The sequence below is a fragment of the Salmo salar genome, chromosome ssa24 (genome assembly GCF_905237065.1).
Source record: "Salmo salar chromosome ssa24, Ssal_v3.1, whole genome shotgun sequence".
In the NCBI taxonomy this organism is placed as follows: Eukaryota; Metazoa; Chordata; class Actinopteri; order Salmoniformes; family Salmonidae; genus Salmo; species Salmo salar.
This window is the reverse complement of record NC_059465.1, coordinates 13,801,505-13,829,308: the sequence shown is the minus strand read 5'-3', so window position 1 is coordinate 13,829,308 and position 27,804 is coordinate 13,801,505. Positions and strand designations below refer to the sequence as shown.

The window sequence follows — 27,804 nt, the reverse complement described above, 5'->3', positions numbered from 1 at the left end:
AAACATAGTTGCACAAAGGCTCCACCGTGCATCCAGACTGCATCACCTACTGTGGGCTGCTGTCTAGAACAAGAAAAGAAAGGGATTTAAATACACACATCCGAAATCACATGATCATCAATTAGCCAGTGGGAGCTCTTGGTTCACAACGAGTGCAATTAGTCACAACTGTGACATACAGTATATACAGAGCCTTCAGAAAGTATTCCTACCCCTTGACTTATTCCACATTTTCTTGTGTTACAGCCTGAATTCAAAAGGGATTACATATATTTTTCTCACCCATCTACACACAATACCTCCATAATGACAAAGTAAAAAAACGAGTTTTTCAAAAGTTTTGCAAATGTATTGAAAATTAAATACAGAAATATCTAATTTCTCAAGTATTCACACACCTTTGCTATGACATTGAGCTCAGGTTAATCCAATTTACTTTGATCATCCTTGAGACGTCACTACAACTTGATTGGAGTCCACCTGTGGCCAATTCAAAAATATGGAACTACTCAGACTCTGCCTAGAGCTGTCCGTCTGACCAAACTGAGTAACCGGGCAAGAAGGACCATGGGTCAGGAAGGTGACCAAGAACCCAATGACCACTCTGACAGAACTACAGTTTCTTGGCTGAGATGGGATAACTTGCCAGAAGTACAACAATCTCTATAGCACTTCACCAATCCGGGCGTTTTGGGAGATTGGCCAGACAGAAACCACTCGTGAGAAAAAGGCACATGTCAGCACGCCTGGAGTTTGCATAAGGCAAAATATTCTGTGGTTTGATGAGACAAACATTTAGCTCTTTGTCCTAAAAGCACAAATCATTGATGAGAACCTGCTTCAGAGTGCAAATGACCTTAGACTGGGGCAAAGATTTACATTCCAACAGGACAATGATCCCCAAGCATACAGTCAAAGCAACACTGAAATGGCTTCAGAACAAGAACGTGAAAGCCCAGCCAAATACATTTGTAAAAATGTCTAAAATCATGTTTTCACTTTGTCATTATGGGGTATTGTGTGTAGATTGGTGAGAAAATAAATACATGTAATACATTTTTAATTCAGGCTGTAAGGCAACAAAATGTGGAATAAGTCAAGGGGTATGAGTACTTTCTGAATGCACATACAGTGCATTCAGGAAAGTATTCAGACCTCTTGACTTTTTCCACATTTTGTTACACTACAGCCTTATTCTAAAATGTATTATATCGTTTTTTTCCCTCATCAATCTACACACAATACCCCATAATTTTTTATTTTACCTTTATTTAACTAGGCAAGTCAGTTAAGAACCAATTCTTATTTTCAATGACGGCCTAGGAACAGTGTTCAGTGTTCGGCCTACCTTGTTCAGGGGCAGAACGACAGATTGTAGCTTGTCAGCTCGGGGATTCGATCTTACAACCTTTACGGTTACTAGTCCAACGCTCTAACCACTAGGCTACCCTGCCGCTCCATAATGATGAAGCAAAAACAGGTTTGTAGAAATTTTGCTAATTTATTACAAATAAAAAACTGAAATATACATTTACATAAGTATTCAGACCCGTTACTCAGTACCTTGTTGAAGCACCTTTGGCAGCGATTACAGTCTCTAGTCTTTTTCGATATGACGCTACAAGCTTGGTACACCTGTATTTGGGGAGTTTCTCTCATTCTTCTCTGCAGATCCTCTCAAGCTCTGTCAGGTTGGAATTGGAGCGTCGCTGGACAGCTATTTTCAGGTCTCTCCATAGATTTAGATCGGGTTCAAGTCCGGGCTCTGGCTGGGCCACTCAAGGACATTCAGAGGCTTGTCCCGAAGCCACTGCTGCGTTATCTTGGCTGTGGGCATAGGGTTGTTGTCCTGTTGGAAGGTGAACCTTTCCCCAGTCTGAGGTCCTGAGTACTCTGGAGCAGGTTTTCATCAAAGATCTCTCTGTACTTTGCTCCGTTCATCTTTCCCTCGATCCTGACTAGTCTTCCAGTCCCTGCCTCGGAAAAACATCCCCACAGCATGATGCTGCCACCACCATGCTTCACCGTAGGGATGGTACCAGGTTTCCTCCAGATGTGACGCTTGGCATTCAGGCCAAAGAGATCAATCTTGGTTTCGTCAAACCAGAGAATCTAGTTTTTCATGGTCTGAGAGTCATTTAGCTGCCTTTTGGCAAATTCCAAGCGAGCTGTCAGTTGCCTTTTACTGAGGAGTGGCTTCCGTCTGGCCACTCTACCATAAAGGCCTGATTGGTGGAGTCCTGCAGAGATGGTTGTCCTTCTGGAAGGTTCTCCCATCTCCACAGAGGAACTCTGGACCTCTGTCAGATTGACCATCGGGTTCTTGGTCATCTCCCTGACCAAGGCCCTTCTCCTCAGATTGCTCAGTTTGGCCGGACAGCCAGCTCTAGGAAGAGTCTTGGTGTTTCCAAACTTCATCCATTTAAGATTGATGGAGGCCACTGTGTTCTTGGGGACCTTCAATGCTGCAGAAATGTTTTGGTACGCTTCCCCAGATCTGTGCCTCGACACAATCCTGTCTCGGAGCTCTACGGAGTATTCCATTGACCTCACGGCTTGGTTTTTTCTCTGACATGCACTGTCAACTGTGGGACCTTATATGGGGGCTCCCGAGTGGCACAGCGGTCTAAGGCTTATATAGACAGGTGTGTGCCTTTCCAAATCATGTTCAGTCAATTGAATTTACCACAAGGGTACTCCAATCAAGTTGTAGAAACATCAAGGATGTTTAATGGAAATAGGATGCACCTAAGCTCAATTTCGAGTCTTATAGCAAAGGGTCTGAATACTAATGTAAATAAGGTATTTATGTTTTTATTTAAATACATTTGCAGAAATTTCTAATTTTCGCTTTGTCATTAGGGGGTATTGTGTGTAGATTGAAGAGGAAAAAAGTACATTTAATCAATTTTAGAATAAGGCTATAACGTAACAAATTGTGGAAAAAGGGAAGGGGTCTGAATACTTTCCAAATGTACTGTAAATAGCAGAGTGTGAACACCTTTTGACCAGAGGCATAAGGAGTTTGGAATGCAAGGTCACTTTTTTCCCTTTTTTTTTTTAGGGGTGGATCAGCTTATTGCGGAAAGAATATTGTTTCCATCAATGTAATTGTCTGCATCATTTCCAATCCCCCATATATTTTTTGGGTAAATTTCCCTTTTTCCACAATTTGTTACGTTATAGCCTTATTCTAAAATTGATTAAATGTACTTTTTTCCTCTTCAATCTACACACAATACCCCCTAATGACAAAGCGAAAATTAGAAATTTCTGCAAATGTATTTAAATAAAAACATAAATACCTTATTTACATTAGTATTCAGACCCTTTGCTATAAGACTCGAAATTGAGCTTAGGTGCATCCTATTTCCATTAAACATCCTTGCATACACGCATGCATACATATACACATATATACATACACATACCTATATTGACATACATACTTTTTAAAAGAATATACCTTTATTATTATTCCCCGCAAACCCTACCACCGATCCCCCAATTGGAGTAAACTAATGAACACTTCGGCTTTTACCTTCAATTTATTCATCTTATACACATTTTACAGACACAGTCTATTTTACAATAGTTATTTTTTGTTTGTTTTTAGTCCTTCCTCTATTTCTGATGTCCATCCAGTTTGATTTCTATTTGTAACTGCTATTTCACAAAAGTTCTGAACCTATATACATTTTACAGACCCCGTATGTTTTACATTGTTTATCTTGTTATTAGTCCCACCCTTCAGCTCCATTCAACCCCTCCCATCTATCTCTCAACATCATCAATTTCAGATTTCTATTTGCCATATATTTTTCAACTGTGCTGCTTCACAAAACAATTGAACCTTTCTATTCTCATAGCTTCTACAGATTGGAAATTAAAAATAAACATTATTGCAAAAATAATTATTATGTTATTGATTGATTGACTATGGCTTTTCAAATCACCCAGTATTGCTATCTGCAGCGTAAGTTGTAGGCAAATGTTGCAATTCTTCAGCCATTCCTGGACCAAAACCGAGCTACATATGGACAATACCAAAATAAATGATCTAATGACTCTGCCTCAGCACAGCAGAATCTGCAGAGCTGGGAAGATTGTATCCCCCATATATATAACATTCTATTAGTTGCAAGAATTTTGTATAGTAATTTAAATTGAAAAATTTGAAGTTTTGAATCCGGCGTTGTTTTGCGTATCAATTCATAAACCATGTGCCATGGAATGGGTACATCGAAAATCTCTTCCCAACTATTTTGCAATTTATATGGCACAGCTGTCAGTTTTTTGGTCCTTAAATGAAATTTGTATATGTTTTTATTTATCACACTTTTCTTTAACCATTTATGTTCTTTAATACAGGGCCGACATACAAGTTCCTTACTTTTTTCACCTTCTACTTGCCTCTTCCATTTTTGTGGTAATGCTGCAATTAATTGATTGTAATTTTGGGTAGAGCAGACATTTCCATATGTCTGTGTTAGCTGCATGTGTGACATCACTCCACCAGTCCTATTTATAATATCATTCACTAAAATTATACCTTTTTTAAACATTTCTTAGAAAAATACAGTTTTTTATCAATTACTATGTTTGAATTTAACCACAATATTTGTTGAATTATTTGTTCTGTCTTTTCAGGTGGATTAAACTGAAATTGCAACCAACTTTCTAAGGCTTGTTTAAAAAATAAAGATATTTTGGAGATTATTTCCTTTTCAAACAACTGAAAGTGGGCACGTGTAATCTGAATAAAAGGAAAAATGCCCTTCTTGAACATAGGATGAGACATTCGTACCAATTTACTAGAAAACCAGTTTGGATTTAAGTATAACTTTGGTATGACTGATGCCTTTAGTGAGAGGTCTAATGCTTTAATATTTAATAATTTCTGCCCTCCGAATTCATATTCATTATATAAGGTCACTCTGTTAACCTGTAGAATGGATGCTGAGGTTTTAGTGTAATACTAGACTGTCCTGAGATCAGTGTAACAGTATGGTTAGCATAGTGTAACCCTGTAACAGTATGGTTAGTGTAGTGTAACCCTGTCCTCCAGAGTGGTGCTGTGAATAATTTACATGACAAATGAGTTTGCCAGGAGGTCCAGGTGTTCTTCTGAGTGGGAGGGGTGAGAGTGTTTTCACTGCTTCAGGTTTCCTCAGTCACATCGCACACCTCAGAACTCAAAACTTAAAAGGTCCAATGCAGCCATTTTTATCTCAATATCAAATCATTTCTAGGTAACAATATGTACCTTACCATGATTGCTTTCAATTAAAATTTCAAAAACAAACAAACAGCTTCTTAGCAAAGGGCAATTTCTCAAGAAATAATTTAGCAAGGACTGTTTCGGTTAGCCTTCCACAAGCTTCCCACAATAAGTTGCGTGAATTTTGGCCCATTACTCCTGACGGAGCTGGTGTAACAGTCAGGTTTGTAGGCCTCCTTGCTCGCACAAGCTTTTTAAGTTCTGTCCACACATTTTCAATGGGATTGAGGTCAGGGCTTTGTGATGGCCACTCCAATACTTTGACTTTGTTGTCCTTAAGACATTTTGCCACAAATTTGGAAGTATGCTTGGGGTCATTGTCCATTTGGAAGACCCAAGCTTTAACTTCCTGACTGATGTCTTGAGATGTTGCTTCAATTATCCACCTAATTTTCCTACCTCATGATGCCATCTATTTTGTGAAGTGCACCAGTCCCTCCTGCAGCAAAGCACCCCCACAACCTTATGCTGCCACCCCCGTGCTTCACGATTGGGATGGGGTTCTTCGGCTTGCAAGCCTCCCCCTTTTTCCTCCAAACGATGGTCATTAAGGCCAAACAGTTTTATTTTTGTTACATCAGACCAGAGGACATTTCTCCAAAAATTATGATCTTTGTCCCCATGTACAGTTGCAAACCGTAGTCTGGCTTTTTTATGGCGGTTTTGGAGCAGTGGCTTCTTCCTTGCTGAGCGGCCTTTCAGGTTATGTCGATATAGGACTCGTTTTACTGTGGATATAGATACTTTTGTACCTGTTTCCTCCAGCATCTTCACAAGGTCCTTTGCTGTTGTTCTGGGATTGATTTGCACTTTTCGCACCAAAATACGTTCATCTCTAGGAGACCAAACGCGTCTCCTTCCTGAGCAGTATGACGGCTGCGTGGTCCCATGGTGTTTATACTTGCGTACTATTGTTTGTACAGATGAACGTGGTACCTTCAGGCATTTGGAAATTGCTCCCAAGGATGAACCAGACTTGGAGGTCTACAATTCTTGTTTTTGAGGTCTTGGCTGATTTCTTTTGATTTTCCTATGATGTCAAACAAAGAGGCACTGAGTTTGAAGGTAGGCCTTGAAATACATCCACAGGTACACCTTCAATTGACTCAAATGATGTCAATTAGCCTATCAGAAGCTTCTAAAGCCATGATATCATTTTCTGGAATTTTCCAAGCTGTTTAAAGCCACAGTCAACTTAGTGTATGTAAACTTTTGACCCACTGGAATTGTGATACAGTGAATTATAAGTAAAATATTCTGTCTGTAAACAATTGTTGGAACAATTACTTGTGTCATGCACAAAGTAGATGTCCTAACCGACTTGCCAAACTATAGTTTGTTAACAAGAAATTTGTGGAGTGGTTGAAAAACGAGTTTTAATGACTCCAACCTAAGTGAATGTTAACTTCCGACTTCAACTGTATGTATGTATGTATGTATGTATGTATGTATGTATGTATGTATGTATGTATGTATGTATGTATACATATAAGTCAGATATTACAATAATCTTCTATGAATCTTGTATGTGTATTTGCTGCCATATACTTACACATTCCAGGTCGAATATATAAGAATCTTGTTAAATTCCTCTATATCGTTTTCGATATTGGTGTGTACACATGGCAGTGTTTAACCTGTTGGGGCTACAGGTTAGCAATGAACCCCGAGACGGGATTGCTAACAAGGCTGGAAATTCAAAACATCAAAAATCTAATAATTTCAATTTCTCAAACAATCAACTATTTTACACAATTTAAAAGATAAACATCTCCTTAATCTAACCACATTGTTCGATTTTCAAAGAGGCTTTACGGCAAAAGCATAAAGTTAGATTATGTTAGGACAGTACATAGCCACAAAAGTACAAACATCCAGTTTCAATTCAAGGTCAGGCGTCACCAAAAGCAGAAACCAGCTAAAATTATGCACCAACCTTTGACAATCTCCATCAGATGACACTCCTAGGACATTATGTTATACAATACATGCATTTTTTGTTCCATCAAGTTCATATTTATATCCAAAAACAGCATTTTACAGTAGCGTGAAATTCAGATTTTTTCTTCTCTGAAATGCTTCCGGTGAACATAACAAAATTACTATTCGAAAACATTGGTAAATTATAATATTGTCATTCAAAGAATAATATATTATCATCTCGTAATTGCTACCGAATGGCCAGATCTCAAAATAACTTTACTGGGAAATCACATTTTGCAATAAACGGGGTGCTATGCTAAGAACAATAGGCTATGCTATACAGTTAGCATCATCTAATATCGATAATAACATTGTAAATATCCCCTTACCTTTGATTATCTCCATCAGAAGGCACTGCCAGGAATCCCAGGTCCAGAACAAATGTGGTTTCTTTTGACAAAGTTCATAATTTATGTCCAAATAACACCAAGTAGTTAGCGTTCAGTATGCTCCCACAAAACGTGGTGGGGGGGGGGGGTGTAAAATCACGCCGAAAAGCTAAAAAAACCTAGTAAATAATGTATTTACGTTCGTTCAAACATGTCAAACGTTGTTTAGCATTAATCTTTTGGTCCATTTTTAACGTGAAACATCAGTAAACATCAGTAATATTTTCACACAACCTATCCTATGTCTAGATAAACAATTATGACAAACTCACTCTTCTCAGATTTATGCGCAGGCGCAAAAAAATGAAGTGACGACATGTCAACTTCCCTGCATTCTAATTTGCTCTCTGTTTATCATAGACGCTTCAAACAACTTTATAAAGATCGTTGACATCTAGTGGAAGCCGTAGGAGTTGCGAAATGAATCCTTTCTCACTATGGTATCTATAAAACAATGACACTAAATAGTACAGTCACAAAATTCACATTTTTTTTAAATCTATTTTTCACAGGTTTTTGCCTGCAATATGAGTTTTGTTATACTTACAGACACCATTCAAACTGTTTTAGAAAATTCTGAGTGTTTTCTATCCGAATGTGTTAATAATATGCATATCCTAGCTTCTGAGTTGGTGTAGGAGGCAGTTAAAAATGGGCACATATATTTTTTTTTACATTTCTCAATACTGCCCCCTAGCCCCAACAGGTTTTAATCTGTAAACCATGGTAACACACACCTGCTGTTGACCCCCAAACACACACACAGTCCAACCTGGCGTACGTAAGACTTACCAACTGTGTTCCTAATGAAAGCTTAAAAGGTATGTGTGTGGTCGAGGTGACGTTCAGTTTTATTCAGAAATAAATAACAACAACTCCTGTGGTAGCTCTGTTTTAGCCAGGGGCTGGGAGCTTGTTGTGTAGAGACTGTCTGTGTAGTGTGTTGCAGGGGCTTTGGGGCTGGGAGCTTGTTGTGTAGAGACTGTCTGTGTAGTGTGTTGCAGGGGCTTTGGGGCTGGGAGCTTGTTGTGTAGAGACTGTCTGTGTTGCAGGGGCTTTGGGGCTGGGAGCTTGTTGTGTAGAGACTGTCTGTGTTGCAGGGGCTTTGGGGCTGGGAGCTTGTTGTGTAGAGACTGTCTGTGTAGTGTGTTGCAGGGGCTTTGGGGCTGGGAGCTTGTTGTGTAGAGACTGTCTGTGTAGTGTGTTGCAGGGGCTTTGGGGCTGGGAGCTTGTTGTGTAGAGACTGTCTGTGTAGTGTGTTGCAGGGGCTTTGGGGCTGGGAGGTTATTGTTGTTGTTTATCCCCATGGAGGAGGCTGCTGTGCTGTGGGGGCAGGGAATATCTTGGTAATGTTTTTCTTGTTGCTTTATTTGGAAAAGGCTGCCTTGTCAGCAGGTCAGGTAGATATTTCTCTCCCCCCCTCTTTCTTGCGCACATGAACACAGGTACACACACACACACACACTCGCTCTCTCCCTCTCTTTCTCGCTCTCTTTCTTTCTCTCTTACTCTCAGCAGACTCAGCAGACCTCCAGGCTGCCAGTCAGTGAAAAGCATGCTGGGTAAACCTGGAGTTAGAGGAGAAACAGAGGCAGGGGAAAAGAACAGTAACACTTCCAGAGAGAGTGCATTACTTTGAACACACACACACACTCGCACACAATTATTTAACACACCTTTCCTGAACAATGTTCTCCACCACTGAGCCATCCATCCATACCTTCATCTGTTTAAGCCAAATACACAAGCTCTGTTTACACACAGAGCAGTACCTTATGAAATGGCTATTTCAACTCAAGATTTGTATGCATGCTGTCCCCAAACATTACTGGGAGAGACAAAAGAGGATGACATGGGAGTGTGGGGGGGGGGTAAGGGAGTAGGGGGAGGAAAGGGAGGAAAAGGGGTGTAGTTGGCTGTTATCTTGGCTCTGATTAGTAACTGTGTTGCAGTCTGACCTAAAAAGTCAGCCAGCGGAAACTTCAGAGAGTTTGGGTCTGTCTCACAGCGGCTTTTTACACACAGTCTATGCCTAGGGAGAGAAAGTGAGAGAGCGAGAGAGAGAGAGAGATACAGAGAGAGAGACAGAGAGCGAGAGAGAGAGAGAGGATGAATGGACAGGGAGAGAGAGGACGACTGAAGGGCGGTAACTATCTTTACTGTCACTCACCACTGTGTCTGATAACACCTCTTTGCGGACCACCAGCATTTTGCTTCCCTCCTCTACCCTTAAATACGCTCCTGGCTGTGGCCATCTCCCTGCCTCCCTGCCCATAGCCATTGTCTGGTGGTATGTTTGGGACTTGGTAATATTGGGGAGTTTGTAAAATAGCACAGGAAATAGTCCGAGGCAGTGGTGAAATGTGCCCGCACCGCCTGTCTGGGGGAAAACAAATAAGGAGTAAAAATAACCAGGGAGGCCGGCAGAAACACACAGGAAAGATCCCATTGAGACAGAGGAGGGAGGCTCGTTTGATCATGACATGATAACAAAGAAACTGGGATACTGTTATGATTTGCTCCTGTATAATAAGTACAGTCATGCGCTGGATTATGGATTTTACTAGGGTTCTGGGAGGTTGAGTTTGCCAAGATATTGTGGGATATTGGTGGCAGTTATTTTGGTCTCCTGGTGGTGGGATGTTGGATGTCTTTTGAGCATTGTTAGATTGGTGTGTCACTGATACACCACCACCACCATGGTCTAACCTCACTTACTGTGTGTGTGTGTGTGTGTGTGTGTGTGTGTGTGTGTGTGTGTGTGTGTGTGTGTGTGTGTGTGTGTGTGTGTGTGTGTCTTCCAGAGTGCAGCAGCAGCACCCAGTCCAATCCTTGGGAACCTTCCCCCAGGAGAGGGCATGCCAGTGGGTCCTGTACCTCCAGGATTCTTCCAGGTACACACACACACACACACACACACACATTGTTGAATTTATAAAGCAGAAAGGGGTCTTCCCTGTGCTCTGGCTGAATGGGCTACAGGGAAGTATTTAACATGGCACTCAGCCGATTGCTGTGCGTCATTGCGGTGGCCACACAGTTCCTGCTGTGTTATCTTTGTGTGTGTGTGTGTGTGTGTGTGGGAGACAGAAAATGGTTGTCTATCAGATTAGTAACTACAGATTATGACCAACAGAACATACTGTCCTATAGCCAGAACAGATACCACCGACACCAGGCAGGTACTCTCACTATTGTCCAATGTGTCATTAATGGCAACCCCTTGTCTCCAGGACTTTGGTTTTGAATTGAAGCAGAAGAGGTGGAAGGGTATGACTTGAGGAGTTGAGTGGGGAGTTACCATGGAACTTCAGAAAAAACAAAACAATTCTGCTGAACTGACTGGATTGAAATAGAATCGAGATCATCCCTGCTAGTTGTTCTTATAACAGAGCCCATCTTCAATACCCATGTCCCTCCATAGACCCTCCTACCAGCTGCATTAGATGGTAGATCAGCTTTGTTAGATGGTCATGTCAAGGGGAGAGTGTTAACTGTGTGTGTGTGTGTGTGTGTGTGTGTGTGTGTGTGTGTGTGTGTGTGTGTGTGTGTGTGTGTGTGTGTGTGTGCTGGTTGGGTTAGAGGAGGGTACCTGTACTTCATCCTTTTACAACAACACTACATGTTCACAGAGACTAATTCAATCATCTTTCCATTTGTGTATGTTTTAGCAATACATGGACCTGACGCTCTGTAGCAAGGAGTTGATTGGGTTTTGTGTACAGTACCAGTCAAAAGTTTGGACACGCCTACTCATTCCAGGGTTTTTCTTTATTTTGACTATTTACTACGTTGTAGAATAATAGTGAAGACATCAAAACTATGAAATAACACATATGGAATCATGTAGTATCCAAAAAAGTGTTAAACAAATCAAAACATATTTGGTATTTGAGATTCTTCAAAGTAGCCACCCTTTGCCCTGATGACAGCTTTGCACACTCTTGGCATTCTCTCAACCAGCTTCATGAGGTAGTCACCTGGAGTGCATTTCAATTAACAGGTGTACCTTGTTAAAAGTAAATTTGTGGAATTTCTTTCCTTCTTAATGCATTTAAGCCAATCAGTTGTGTTGTGGCAAGGTAGGGGTGGTATACAGAAGATAGCCATATTTGGTAAAAGACCAAGTCCATAGTATGGTAAGAACAGCTCAAATAAGCAAAGAGAAACAACAGTCCATCATTACTTTAAGACATGAAGGTAAGTCAATCTGGAACATTTCAAGAACTTTGAAGGTTTCTTCAAGTGCAGTCGTAAAAACCATCAAGCGTTATGATGAAACTGGCTCTCCTGAGGACCGCCACAGGAAAGGAAGACCCAGAGTTACCTCTGCTGCAGAGGATAAGTTCATTAGAGTTACTAGCCTCAGAAATTGCAGCCCAAATAAATGCTTCAGAGTTCAAGTAACAGACACATCTCAACATCAACTGTTTAGAGGAGACTGTGTGAATCAGGCCTTCATATTGCTGCAAAGAAACCACTACTAAAGGACACCAATAAGAAGAAGAGGCTTGCTTGGGCCAAGAAACATGAGCAATGGAGATTAGACCGGTGGAAATCTGTCCTTTGGTCTGATGAGTCCAAATTTGAGATTCTTGGTTTCAACCACCGTGTCTGTATCAGATTCAGAGTAGGTGAACGGATGATCTCCGCATGTGTGGTTCCCACCGTGAAGCATGGAGGAGGAGGTGTGATGATGTTGGGGTGCTTTGCTGGTGACACTGTCTGTGATTTCTTTAGAATTCAAGGCACACTTAACCAGCATGGCTACCACAGCATTCTGCAGCAATACGCCATCCCATCTGGTTTCTGCTTAGTGGGACTATCATTTGTTTTTCAACAGGACAATGACCCAACACACCTCCAGGCTATGTAAGGGCTATTTGACCAAGAAGGAAAGTGATGGTGTGCTGTATCAGATGACCTGGCCTCCACAATCACCCGACCTCAACCCAATTGAGATGGTTTGGGATGAGTTGGACCGCAGAGGGAAGGAAAAGCAGCCAACAATGTGCTCAGCATATGTGGAAACTCCTTCAAAACCTTTGGAAAAGCATTTCAGGTGAAGCTGGTTGAGAGAATGCCAAGAGTGTGCAAAGCTGTAATCAAGGCAAAGGGTGGCTACTTTGAAGAATCTAAAATATATTTTGATTTAACACTTGTTTGGTTACTACATGAGTCCATATGTGTTATTTCATAGTTTTGATGTCTTCACTATTATTCTACAATGTAGAAAATAGTAAAAATAAAGAAAACCCCTTGAATAAGTAGGTGTCCAAACTTTTGACTGGTACTGTATGTGTGCATGTTAGTGTGTGTGTGTGTGTGTGTGTTGGTGCACAGGTGTGTGTGTGTGTGTGTGTGTGTGTCTGAGCACTATGAGCTTCCTCTCTTAGGCAGTCAGTCTCTCTATTACATTAGTCAGTCGGCTGGTAGCGCATTGATGAAATGTCATTAACAGTCAAACTTAGTAGCTCACGTCTGACACTAAGATCAATAGCCTTCGTGGCAATTTTTCAGATCAGCTTTTCAGAAATCTCAAACTTGAGTCAAAACACACCCTTTTCCACCACCTCCTGGTCCCCCGATCCTTGCTGAAAATCAATCATTGTTGTTTGGAGCCGTCTTTGAAGATGATTTCTTGTCAAGGCCAATCAGGGTCTGAGACAGAGCAGACTAGTTCCTCCCAGAGATTCTTACAGAGGCCAAACTGAATGATCAACACATGCCTATGCAGCTTTGAATCAACAAAGAAACTAGCCACAACACAGGCACTGACTGGCAGACACACACGTGCACACTAAACCCAACTGGCTCCGTAGTCCATATTCATTCATGTCTTTTGACTTACTCTAATTGACTCACTTCTTTGCACTTTTGCTCATTCACAAATAAATGTAATAATATATTCATTCATCCATATACACTTATATTATTTCTTAGACTCTGCGAATCTCTTTTTACATCTTTCAAGGGCTGAAATACACTTGGGCTGAAATACACATAAGACAATAAGAAACATAATAGTACATGATAATCTCTCTGTTGTAAAGTCAATGTCCATTTCATTTGGATCCAAACAGAGAGGAAGGCAGGTAGCAGAGGGACTGGATGTCAACTGGATGTCACTGTCACCTAGTGGTGTGTTATGGTACTGCACCCTGGTGGTGTGTTTTGGTACTGCTCCATAGTGGTGTGTTATGGTACTGCCCCCTAGTGATGTGTTGTGGTACTGCCCCTAGTGGTTTCTTATGATACTGCTCCCTAGTGGGGATTATGATACTGCTCCCTAGTGGTATAATACTGCTCCCTAGTGGTGTCTTATGGTACTGCTCCATAGTGGTGTCTTGTGATACTGCTCCCTAGAGGTGTGTTATGGTACTGCTTCTCTGTAGCTCACATCATTGGTTGGGTTTGGTTCAATAGCAGTGCGTGGGTAAAATCCCTGTGGAAGCCAAGCCAGTAAAAAAGCCATATTCCAACCTATGTTGTGATAATTGCGTTATTTGCTCTTTAACCCATTCGTTCATACGCCACCGTAATATACAATAAAGCAAAAAGACAAAAGTCACACAGCGGCGGAATAAATGCAACTACACATGTTTTTTTCATCACAAAACCAGAGAGCAACATCTTGCATGTAACAAACAGTTTCATGACCCACAGCATGGTAAGCCAGGCATGTTTTAGATAGTTTACTAAACAACTACTGATTGAGAACCACGGAGTTGCTGCAAGTCAGCATAAAGACAACAGCAGCACTGCCTCTGGTATTCTAGCACCATTTCAACTTAAACATTATCAAATCAACTAGGCTATAATACAGTGAAAACAAACTTAAAGATACCAAAAACATTTTAGTCCAATCAATCTTGCTAAATATCATGTGGCTGTCCATGGTACTGATTTATTTCTGTGTGTGTGTGTGTGTGTGTGCGGCGTGCAAGTAAAACATGTTGACTCATCCTACTTGTAGACCAATGCCATCCACCTCTCTTTCATGTTGGCAAAATGGTCTATCGCTTTGTCATACAGTACGCTTTTAGTTTTTGTTATCATAGGCTACCTAGCTAAAATATCTTCCTAGCCTAACTTCCATGCATGGGCAGCAATGAACCAGCTAAGTTAGCTAGCTAGTTAACGTGAGCCTAGTCTACATCTAGGCTACATATTGAACTTAATTTGTCTCAGGCCAGTGGCACAATATATACTGCTCAAAAAAATAAAGGGAACACTTAAACAACACAATGTAACTCCAAGTCAATCACACTTCTGTGAAATCAAACTGTCCACTTAGGAAGCAACACTGATTGACAATAAATTTCACATGCTGTTGTGCAAATGGAATAGACAACAGGTGGAAATTATAGGCAATTAGCAAGACACCCCCAATAAAGGAGTGGTTCTGCAGGTGGTAACCACAGACCACTTCTCAGGTCCTATGCTTCCTGGCTGATGTTTTGGTCACTTAAATGCTGGCGGTGGTTTCACTCTAGTGGTAGCATGAGACGGAGTCTACAACCCACACAAGTGGCTCAGGTAGTGCAGCTCATCCAGGATGGCACATCAATGCAAGCTGTGGCAAGAAGGTTTGCTGTGTCTGTCAGCGTAGTGTCCAGAGCATGGAGGCGCTACCAGGAGACAGGCCAGTACATCAGGAGACGGGGAGGAGGCCGTAGGAGGGCAACAACCCAGCAGCAGGACCGCTACCTCCGCCTTTGTGCAAGGAGGAGCAGGAGGAGCACTGCCACAGCCCTGCAAAATGACCTCCAGCAGGCCACAAATGTGCATGTGTCTGCTCAAACGGTCAGAAACAGACTCCATGAGGGTGGTATGAGGGCCCGACGTCCACAGGTGGGGGTTGTGCTTACAGCCCAACACCGTGCAGGACGTTTGGCATTTGCCAGAGAACACCAAGATTGGCACATTCGCCACTGGCGCCCTGTGCTCTTCACAGATGGAAGCAGGTTCATACAGAGCACATGTGACAGACGTGACAGTCTGGAGACGCCGTGGAGAACGTTCTGCTGCCTGCAACATCCTCCAGCATGACCGGTTTGGCGGTGGGTCAGTCATGGTGTGGGGTGGCATTTCTTTGGGGGGGCCGCACAGCCCTCCATGTGCTCGCCAGAGGTAGCCTGACTGCCATTAGGTACCGAGATGAGATCCTCAGACCCCTTGTGAGACCATATGCTGGTGCGGTTGGCCTTGGGTTCCTCCTAATGCAAGACAATGCTAGACCTCATGTGGCTGGAGTGTGTCAGCAGTTCCTGCAAGAGGAAGGCATTGATGCTATGGACTGGCCCGCCCGTTCCCCAGACCTGAATCCAATTGAGCACATCATGTCTCGCTCCATCCACCAACGCCACGTTGCACCACAGACTGTCCAGGAGTTGGCGGATGCTTTAGTCCAGGTCTGGGAGGAGATCCCTCAGGAGACCATCCGCCACCTCATCAGGAGCATGCCCAGGCATTGTAGGGAGGTCATACAGGCACGTGGAGGCCACACACACTACTGAGCCTCATTTCGACTTGTTTTAAGGACATTACATCAAAGTTGGATCAGCCTGTAATGTGGTTTTCCACTTTAATTTTGAGTGTGACTCCAAATCCAGACCTCCATGGGTTGATAAATTGGATTTCCATTGATTATTTTTGTGTGATTTTGTTGTCAGCACATTCAACTATGTAAATAAAAAAGTATTTAATAAGATTATTTCATTCATTCAGATCTAGGATGTGTTATTTTAGTGTTCCCTTTATTTTTTTGAGCAGTGTATTAATTTATGGTTAGATCAGAATCACCTTCATAATCATACAGAGAATTAAGTCAAAACCACAAGTTCAAATCCCCATCTCCATCCATGTCTTAGGAAAATTTAGCAAGTTAGCTACTACAGGACAACAACAAAAGCAGACCAGAAACTTAAAAAATAAATAAAAATGTATGCGTTGGATGTGATTTGATTGGTGTGAAGCCAAATCCAAACTGCTTTCCCTTGGGGGGTGTTTTACTGTGCCAGGACAACCCAAAGTTGAGCTCAGCTGAACGCTGATTGGCTAATACTTTTATACTTTTTTTTATCATGGGAAGCCAAATGCTTGCTGGCATCAATCAAATGTTATGGCGGCATACTCTTTTGGTCCAGACAGCATGAAATACAAGGGCTACACATACTGAGACAGTGGGGTTCTGTTTCCCTCGCTCGGATGACTTTTCCGGTGAGATTCAGCCGCTTGCGAATTGAAGGGAAATTATGAAAACACAGAGAGACGAAAGATAAATTCATTTCATTTATCTTGAATTTGTCAAATATTTGGGGAAGCCTTCTCTTGGCATCCATGAATACACACAACTGGTTTGGTTTAGTTTGAATTGACCCCAACATTTATGGGACAGTTCATTGTGTGTGGTGTAGACATTAGATAGCAGACACACACAATAGCAACATTATATTTCAATCACAGAACACAACCATGTTAATCCTACAGGAAACACACTGAAACATACATATAGTAGTTAGTCACGGGAGTGTAGAAGTGTCATAACTGACTGTCATATTAACATTGTTAGCATTCATTATCATATACTTTATCTCTTTCCATCGGACTTTATCTCTCCCTAACTCTATCGTCCTCTATCCCCCCTCTCTCTTTGTGTGTGTACTGGTATGTGTGTGCATGCTTGTAACCCTGTGTGCATGTTGGTGTGTTTGTTTGTGCGTGTGTACCTTCACAGTCGTTCATGTCACCTCGTTACCCTGGTGGGCCCAGACCTCCCCTCAGAATACCTAATCAGGTAAGATCACTGATGCACAGACACGCTCCTCAGGCTACAGTTGGATATGTACCCTCATCTTCTTTATTTCCCTTCACTTATATCTGCTTCTCTTTATATCTTATTTGACTACATTGTCTTGTCTTACTCTCTTTGACCGGGTTTGGACATGATTGTGTGTATACAGTGCCTTGCGAAAGTATTCGGCCCCCTTGAACTTTTCGACCTTTTGCCACATTTCAGGCTTCAAACATAAAGATATAAAACTGTAATTTTTTGTGAAGAATCAACAACAAGTGGGACACAATTATGAAGTGGAACGAAATTTATTGGATATTTCATACTTTTTTAACAAACAAAAAAACTGAAAAATTGGCCGTGCTAAATTATTCAGCCCCTTTTACTTTCAGTGCAGCAAACTCTCTCCGTTTAAAGCGCAGAGAGCATCATGAAGAACAAGGAACACACCAGGCAGGTCCGAGATACTGTTGTGGAGAAGTTTAAAGCCGGATTTGGATAAAAAAAGATTTCCCAAGCTTTAAACATCCCAAGGAGCACTGTGCAAGCGATAATATTGAAATGGAAGGAGTATCAGACCACTGCAAATCTACGAAGACCCGGCCGTCCCTCTAAACTTTCAGCTCATACAAGGAGAAGACTGATCAGAGATGCAGCCAAGAGGCCCATGATCACTCTGGATGAACTGCAGAGATCTACAGCTGAGGTGGGAGACTTTGTTCATAGGACAACAATCAGTCGTATACTGCACAAATCTGGCCTTTATGGAAGAGTGGCAAGAAGAAAGCCATTTCTTAAAGATATCCATAAAAAGTGTCGTTTAAAGTTTGCCACTAGCCACCTGGGAGACACACCAAACATGTGGAAGAAGGTGCTCTGGTCAGATGAAACCAAAATCGAACTTTTTGGCAACAATGCAAAACGTTATGTTTGGCGTAAAAGCAACACAGCTCATCACCCTGAACACACCATCCCCACTGTCAAACATGGTGGTGGCAGCATCATGGTTTGGGCCTGCTTTTCTTCAGCAGGGGCAGGGAAGATGGTTAAAATTGATGGGAAGATGGATGGAGCCAAATACAGGACCATTCTGGAAAAAACCTGATGGAGTCTGCAAAAGACCTGAGACTGGGACGGAGATTTGTCTTCCAACAAGCCAATGATCCAAAACATAAAGCAAAATCTACAATGGAATGGTTCACAAATAAACATATCCAGGTGTTAGAATGGCCAAGTCAAAGTCCAGACCTGAATCCAAATCGAGAATCTGTGGAAAGAACTGAAAACTGCTGTTCACAAACGCTCTCCATCCAACCTCACTGAGCTCGAGCTGTTTTGCAAGGAGGAATGGGCAAAAATTTCAGTCTCTCGATGTGCAAAACTGATAGCGACATACCCCAAGCGACTTACAGCTGTAATCGCAGCAAAAGGTGGCGCTACAAAGTATTAACTTAAGGGGGCTGAATAATTTTGCACGCCCAATTTTTCAGTTTTTTATTTGTTAAAAAAGTTTGAAATATCCAATAAATTTCGTTCCACTTCATGATTGTGTCCCACTTGTTGTTGATTCTTCACAAAAAAATAGTTATTTCTTTATGTTTGAAGCCTGAAATGTGGCAAAAGGTCGAAAAGTTCAAGGGGGCCGAATACTTTCGCAAGGCACTGTAGCTCCTTAGCTTTAGTGTATGTTAATGATTTTGTGTTATATTCTGTGATGATGATGACAATTTCGGCTCAGGCAATGGGGGTCCATGGTAACCAGCCGATGCTACCCAGCGGAATGGACCCCACGAGACAGCAAGGTGTGTGTCACACATACACACCACAGATTCTTACTCACATACACACACATACAAGGACTGCGAGCTGATGGTGCTGTTTTTTCAGGGCATCCAAATATGGGCGGGCCCATGCAGCGAATGACTCCACCCAGAGGGATGGTCCCTCTTGCGCCACAGGTATGTTGATTGGATGAAATCTCCAGGTTTGCGCAAGTTTAAACTCCTGCTGTAACATTAGCGTATGTTTGTGTTTGTAGGTGGGTGAATATATTTGTATTTATGTGTGGTAGTATACAATAGTAGTATTTCTACTCTCCACCTGTGGATCCTGTTTGATTTGTGTATATTACTTTACAGTAGTTTGACCTTTGACCTTGGGTTTCTCTTTTCCAGAACTACGGTGGAGGGATGAGACCTCCTCTAAATGCACTCGTCGGCCCTGGGATGCCTGGCATGAACATGTGAGCACGCTGTCATCAATACACACACACACACACACACACACACACACACACACTACACTACACTACACACACATACACACATACAGTGCATTCGGAAAGTATTCAGACCCCTTGACTTTTTCACATTTTGTTACATTATAGCTTTATTCTAAGATGTATTATTGTTTTTTGTCCTCATCAATCTACACACAATACCCCATAATGACAAAGGAAAAACAGGTTAAGAAACCTTTGCTAATTTATATAAAAAAAATGAAAAAATGTATTATCACATTTACATAAGTATTCAGAACCTTTACTCAGTACTTTGTTGAAGCACCTTTGGCAGCGATTACAGCATCAAGTCTTCTTGGGTATGATGCTACAAGCCTGGCACACCTGTATTTGGGGAGTTTCTCCCATTCTTCTCTGCAGATCCTATCAAGCTCTGTCAGGTTGGATGGGGAGCGTTGCTGTACAACTATTTTCAGGTCTCTCCAGAGATGTTTGATCAGGTTTAAGTCCGGGCTCTGGCCGGGCTACTCAAGGACATTCGGAGACTTGTTCCGAAGCCACTCCTGTGTTGTCTTGGCTCTGTGCTTAGGGTTGTCTTCCTGTTGGAGGGTGAACCTTCGCCCCAGTCTGAGGTTTCTGAGCGCTCTGGAGCAGGTTTTCATCAAGGATCTCTCTGTACTCAGCTAGGTTCATCTTTCCCTCGATCCTGACTAGTCTCCCAGTCCCTGACGAAAAACATCCGCACAGCATGATGCTGCCACCACCGTACTTCACCATAAGGATGGTGCCAGGTTTCCTCCAGAAGTGACGCTTGGCATTCAGGCCAAAGAGTTCAATCTTGGTTTCATCAGACCAGAGAATCTTGCTTCTCATGGTCTGAGAGTCTTTAGGTGCCTTTTGGCAAACTCAAAGCGGGCTGTCATGTGCCCTTTACTGAGGAGTGGCTTCCGTCTGGCCACTCTACCATAAAGGTCTGATTGGTTGTCCTTCTGGAAGGTTCTTCCATCTCCACAGAGGCACTCTAGAGCTCTGTCAGAGTGACCATCGGGTTCTTGGTCATCTTCCTGACCAAGGCGCTTCTCCCCCGAATGCTCAGTTTGGCCCGGGCGGCCAGCTCTAGGAAGAGTCTTGGTGTTTCCAAACTTCTTCCATTTAAGAATGATGGAGGCCACTGTGTTCTTGGGGATCTTCAATGCTCCAGAAATGTTTTGGTAACCTTTCCCAGATCTGTGCCTTGACACAATCCTGTCTCAGAGCTCGACAGACAATTCCTTCGACCTCACGGCTTGGTTTTTGCTCTGACATGCACTGTCAACTGTGGGACCTTATAGACAGGTGTATGCCTTTCCAAATCATGTCCAATCAATTTAATTTACCACAGATGGTCTCCAATCAAGTTGTAGAAACATCTCAAGGATGATCAATAGAAATAGGAAGCACCGGAACTCAATTTCGAGTCTCATAGCAAAGGGTCTGAATACGTATGTAAATAAGGTATTTCTGTTTTTCCAAAAAACTGTTTTCACTTTGTCATTATGGAGTATTATGTGTAGATTCCCTAGGATTTTTTTACTTAAAAAAAATATATATATATTTTAGAATAAGGCTGTAACGTAAAAAAATGTGGGAAAAGAAATGGGGTCAATACTTTCCGAAGGCATTGTACATCTGTATTTATTTTATTTAACCTTTTTTTTAACTAGGCAAGTCAGTTAAGAACAAATTCTTATTTACAATGACGGCCTACCCCAGCTAAACCTGGACGACGCTGGGCCAATTGTGCGCCTCCCTATATACATACACACACACTACACACAAAAACATGTGCACACACTCACGCACGCACACACAATGAACAGACACAGCACTGTAAACATACAATCCACACCGTCCTTTAACTCTTCCCCCCTCCGGATGTGGTTACGCAAGAGTTCTATAAAAACAATATTTCCTCAATTCCTCAGTAGATACGATCACTACCCTCAGAGCTGATTATGATTGAATGTGCTGTCCTCTCTTCCTTTCTCTGGACTCTAAATGATGTGTTCTTGCCAATACTGTTGACGGGAAATAGAACAACCCAGGACTGTGTAAGAACAGAGTGAACTAAAATGTGTGTGTGTGTGTGTGTGTGTGTGTGTGTGTGTGTGTGTGTGTGTGTGTGTGTGTGTGTGTATTTTAGGGGACCTGGTGGGGGTAGACCTTGGCCAAATCCTCAAAACGCCAACTCAGTGAGTAACCAGAAAAACAAACTTTAACACAAGCACTAAGACCGATACCTAAATATACCACAATAAAATAGTAAATATTTTAATTTAAAAAAAACATACATTTCCTGAAGAGAGGATTTGAATAAAGAGAAATGTTATTTTCTCACTCTCTCTCTCTTTGTCTGTCTGTAGATCCCCTACTCTTCTGCGTCTCCGGGGAGTTATGTGGTATGTGTATAGTATGACCCTGTATATAGTATTCTTATTTACATGATTGTGTTCTTCTTATTTCTTATTTTTATATATTGTGTTTTTATTCTACCCTGTTATTTTTGGCATTACATTGTTATTGATAACTGCATTGTTGGGATTAGAGCTAGCAAGAAAAGCATTTCACTGTACATGAGCATGTGACATTAAAACTTGATACTTGAAACTATGTGACTGGAAGTTGGTTGTCAGTATTTGCCTGTTAGTTACAAGGCAGTATATAGTGTATTGTCTTTATAGATATTAGGAGCATTGTATTGTTGGTGTGTAGTTGCTGTGAGGCATTAATCTCCCAATTATCAACTCTCATTTTAGGGTCCGCCGGGAGGAGGGGGGCCACCTGGTACTCCAATAATGCCCAGCCCAGCAGGTAGTGTGTGCGTGTGTGAGTGTGTGTTTGACAGGGACAGGGATGCATTCACAATGTTACAAACTGACTTCAGCGATTTGGTCTGTGAAACAACTTAACTGTATATATCTGGCCTAAAGTGTGACTTTACCTGAAGTCAGTTGCCTATTTGGCTTATAGTATGTTAAGGTTTCTAGTGGGTACTTAACCTGAGGGTGTGTGTGTGTGTGTGTGTACTGTATGTATGTATGTATGTATGTATGTATGTATGTATGTATGTATGTATGTGTGTGTGTGTGTGTGTGTGTGTACATATGTATACTGTATGTATAAGTTGTGTATACTGTGTTTCCTGTCAGACTCGACTAACTCCGGTGACAACATATACACCATGATCAACACAGTCCCCCCCGGTGGAAACAGACCAAATGTAAGACAACTTAACCATCATTATCTGTGTGTGTGTGAGTGATTTAACTGTTTAATACTGTTTGCTTGTGTTTTGGCCTTAGTTTCCAATGGGTGCCGGTACAGACGGTCCAATGGGAGGGATGGCAGGAATGGAGCCACATCACATGAATGGATCGCTAGGTAACACTTAGGGCTCTATTCAATTTGTAAAGCTGAAGCATTTATGGAGCGTTTACCATGAATGCAGTCTCTGCTAAAGCAGGAACATTGCCTTTAAATTTCAATCACGCTATGAAGCTGAATAGAACCCTTAAACAGACACACACACACACACACACACACACACACACACACACACACACACACACACACACTTTGAGCTTGTTCTTAACTCACTACACTAGTCTTTTGAAGGGCAAATTGATGTGTTTACTGAGACTGTATAGTAGTAATGCCCTTCTCTCTCCCAACTACCCAGGTTCTGGTGACATGGATAGCCTCCCTAAGGTAGGAGAAGACTCCAACCCATACCATTAGTCATTTGCGTCAATCAATTATCAGACAGAATTTTGTAGTGATTTGTATGTGGTTGAAATATTGGTACTACCGTTAATGGTTAATCTACCCTATTGCGTATGTATGGTATACAGATAGAAATATCATCTATGTTGTGTGATTGGTCCTGATCAGAACTCTCCTGGTAACCTGAGTATGAGTAACCAACCGGGGACCCCCAGAGATGACGGCGAGATGGGGGGAAACTTCCTCAACCCCTTTCAGAACGAGAGCGTGAGTCCATACCCGCATCTACAGAAGTTATTCAAAGGGCCAGCGACACACATTTTAGCAGTAGGACTGAAGATTATCTTTACCAACTTTCAAAATGAACATTAGCCTACCAACTATACATTTTTTACATGGTGTTGATAATAAATATTAAAAGGCCTGGACACTGAAAGGCTCCATTACCAACACAATGTTTTACCAACAACCTCAGGTGTGTGCAGGGGAATTTCAGTGTGTGTACCCTATTTGTTCATACCATAAAAAGTGATGTTTGGCTTCATAAGAGTATTGATAATATTTACATAACCCCCTTTGTCCATCTCTCTCTCTGTAGTATTCTCCAAACATGACGATGAGTGTGTGAAGGCTCCGCCAGCTGGTCAGTTAGTGGTGTGGATTGGTGGAAGAGACAGGACGTGATGTCATCTATGCCCAGTGGCTCTTCCTCTCTGCGCCCTCCCTACCAGGACAGTGGACCCAGGCCTCGTTCTCCCCTGGCCTCTCTCTATCTGTGTTTGTTCTCTTCTTCTGTTTCCTCTCACTTTTACACTTGTGACCTTCTGCTTCGTTCATCACCTACCATCAGAGACTGTATGAAAGGAACCTCCATTCTAACAAACCAGGAAAGAAAAATCCCTGTATATTTATAAATGTATGTCACTGTGCATACTCTCAGTCATGCTAACACAGAAAGATGTACCATGCTCCACCATCTTGTGGAAAAGACACTGAAAACCCTCAAGTGTAAAGAAATCTGAGCGAATAGCTTTCTGGCCTGTCTCTCCACCTGCATTCGTTATGAGTCTTGAGATTTGATGGGCATGATGGCAACCACAGTCTATGATTGGATGAATTATATTGAGATGACAACTTCAGTCTCATTGGATATACAACAACCTGGGATAAAGCCTATTTAATGGTATCCTCCGTCTCTCATTGGATGAAGATTATGGCAACCACTGTCTTTGATTTGAGAGGGGCGACAGCTTCAGTGAATTTGAGATCTTCGTCCCACAGTGAACATTCACCAATTTTTTTTAGTTTCACCTCCATACACTTGGATCTGATGTGCTATGTTGACTGCAGAGAGAGAGTGGGAGTGGGAGAGAGAGAGAGAGGGAGAGAGAGAGATCATTCAGTACAGTATGGGCCATGTTTTCAATTTAGTTTTTTATTGGTTAGTTGATTTTGTTTGGCGTGTTGAATGGTTTGAGAATGTACCCCTGCTTGTTGAGTTGTACACTGTGTAAGTGTACTGGCTAGAGAGTACTGTAAGGCCACATCTTATCATTTACTGGGAGCAATGTTCATCCTTATATCTATGTCTTGACTACGAGCATCAACACCTAAAAACAAATAGAGATTTGCCAATCTAACGATGACACATCTGAGATGGAGAGAACAGAGAAAATGCAAGCAGTTGGTTGTCTGAAAGAGAACTATTTTCTGCCTTGTCAAAAGAATGCAATGTCTGTTATGATTTTTCAAAGAATGCAAGACTGTAGATTGAACGAAAAAGGAAAACTAAAAGTGCAGCAATTGGTGACAATGGTTGTAGGGATTTTTGTGTGAAGGGATTATTAAAAACATGCATTTAAATCATTCTCTTAATTAATTTATTATTGTCATCCGGAAAAACTGTGATCTTAATGTATTTTGGAGAGTATGTGTAGAGGTAAAATAGCTGTGTTTTGTATTATTTTAAACCTAATCCTCAGCCCATGTTAGTTTATTACGATAATATTTAGTCCATGACGATATTATTTAGTCCAGGATTGTACTATTCCCTCCCGTAGATCTAAATCTCACGAATCTAACTCCTCTTCTTTATGTATCTCACACATGGAGGGATGGACAGAAAAAGAGAACGAAAGAGAGAGGGGGAAGATGAACTAGGGGACACCAATACAGAGCCGTTTGTTTTAATGTTAGTTTAAAGTCACAAGTATGAATAATGAAAGATGCATATTTTTTTCTGTGAAATTTGACAATTTACACATTTTTGGATTCCAAATGTTGATTATGTTTGTTTCCATTTGTGATGTGTTCATTTTCTTCCTTTTTATGTTATTCTTTTTTTTTTTTTACCTCTTTATGTTTTGTAAATACACTGAGAAGTACTACATGGGTTTTGAATATGCTGGTATAAAGCTTCTCTTCCCTCATTAAAAATGTTGACTCCTTGTATGTCTAATGTGCATGCATGTGTTTATACAAGCAACCCAATTATTTTACTTTTTACACCTTTTTTCTCCCCAATTGGTAGTTAGTCTTGTCTCATCGCTGCAACTCCCATACAGACTCGGGAGAGGCGAAGGTCGAGAGCCATGCGTCCTCCGTAACACGACCCTGCCAAGACACATTGCTTCTTGACACACTGATCGCTTAACCCGGAAGCCAGCCGCACCAATGTGTCGGAGGAAACACTGTCCAACTGATGACCGAATACAGCTTGCAGGCGCCCGGCCCACCACAAGGAGCTGCTAGAGCACGATGGGACAAGGAAATCCCGGCCGGCTAAACCCTCCCCTAACCCGGACCAATTGTGCGCTGCCTCATGGGTCTCCCGGTCACGGCTGGCTGTAACACAGCCTGGGATTGAACCCGGGGCTGTAGTGACGCCTCAAGCACTGCGATGCAGTGCCTTAGACCGCTGCTCCACTCGGGAGGCCTAGACAGCCCACTTCTGATATTTTCTCGGTCTTTTAGAACTGATCTGGTTGGTCAACAAAAAAAAGATCAGATTTGGGCTGCCTGTCTAAACGCAGCCAATGATGTGCGTGTGTCTGTCAACAACAACAGCAGTACACTACTGCCCAGTGAGCAAAATGATATACATTCGCTTTTTCAAAAGCTTTAAAAAAGGTAGGAAGCATGAGTTTTTACTCACCAATGTAACAACACAGTGTGCTCAAAGACTTCGTAACTTAGTTGTAGTCACGATCTGGTAACCTATAAGTACAAACAATACTTTTTTGGCGCTCTTTTTGAGTGTAGACAGCCTGCTGCTGCCTTCTGCCGCTTTGCTAATCAGATGGGGGAAAGAGAGGAGGTACGGGGCCTACTTGGGTGCCCTGCCTTGATTGGGTAACTGATTAATACAAAAATGCATAATAAATAAATGTGACTGGTCCATTGTGTGAGTAAGGGGCTGAGCCCAAGCCTATAGGGGGCCCAAGAGTGGCTGTATAATAAAATAAGCCCCGAGGCCTATGATTTCTTAGTCCGGCCCTGATCATACCTGCTTGCTCTAATTGTGAAGTACTTTGTCTGTTCTCCTTTTTGTTTTCTAAATTTGTAAAATTTGGCAGGTTCTCTGTGAAGTAGGCTATGAGTTTTGTAATTTTGTTCCACCTTGGCTTAGTGCTAGCAGGCTAGCTGACGGACATCTGGAATCTATCTATTTTGGATTTCCCTGTCTCCCCCTCTGACAATGAAGCCCCTGCCTCCCCCTCACTTTGGTAGCTAACTCAGCCTGCATTCTTTAAAGCGTTTTACCATCAGATGGGCCCCAGCCATCAATCTGTAAGTCTGCACTCTCTTTGCTTTTAATCTGCGGTTATGTTTTGTTGTGTTGTGTTAGTTGTGCTCTAGCTTGCCGACTATAACCGTGGTGTTTGGCTAGACTGGCTAGTCTAACAGCTAATTGGCTAAATAGCTAATGTTAGCTGGCTGGCTGGCTAGCTTACTGGCTAAGAACTGCATATAGCTAACATTCTTTGATAACTGGTTAGATGGCATTATGTATTTCTTAACCTTTGGTCTACTTTAATGTAGCTGTAAGCTAGGTGTTGATAGCAACTGGCTGACTCATGCACTGCTAGCATAACGTTAGTAAGCTGGTAGGGCTAACATTAGCAGGCTAGTAGGGCTAATGTTAGCAGGTTAGTAGCCTTGCAAGTTGATTTGTAATAATAAATTCATAAAGGATTCGCTTGTAAATTGACTGAATATTTTATTGAAACCAGTAGTCGTGAGTGTAAACTATTTGGTTTAATTTGAAGTCAGGCATTTGAAGTTATTTCTGTTTACATTATAGGGAATATGCTGACAATGACCCAAAACACACGGCCAAGGCAACAAAGGAGTG

General features: G+C 41.8%; 1 protein-coding gene across 1 annotated transcript in view; it reads left to right on the top strand.

Annotated features, from left to right (window-relative positions):
• LOC106585065 (single-stranded DNA-binding protein 2) overlaps positions 1-25,897 on the top strand; it is a 96,666-nt gene extending 70,769 nt beyond the window's left edge. The window contains exons 5-17 of the mRNA XM_014170825.2: positions 10,458-10,547; positions 17,393-17,452; positions 19,188-19,251; positions 19,337-19,407; positions 19,624-19,691; positions 21,871-21,919; positions 22,091-22,126; positions 22,484-22,538; positions 22,877-22,947; positions 23,030-23,108; positions 23,407-23,435; positions 23,619-23,717; positions 24,049-25,897. Coding sequence (XP_014026300.1) covers positions 10,458-10,547; positions 17,393-17,452; positions 19,188-19,251; positions 19,337-19,407; positions 19,624-19,691; positions 21,871-21,919; positions 22,091-22,126; positions 22,484-22,538; positions 22,877-22,947; positions 23,030-23,108; positions 23,407-23,435; positions 23,619-23,717; positions 24,049-24,078 — 801 coding nt within the window. The 3' untranslated portion in view covers positions 24,079-25,897. The remainder of the gene's footprint in view (positions 1-10,457; positions 10,548-17,392; positions 17,453-19,187; positions 19,252-19,336; positions 19,408-19,623; positions 19,692-21,870; positions 21,920-22,090; positions 22,127-22,483; positions 22,539-22,876; positions 22,948-23,029; positions 23,109-23,406; positions 23,436-23,618; positions 23,718-24,048) is intronic.
• The last annotated feature ends 1,907 nt before the right edge of the window (positions 25,898-27,804 follow it).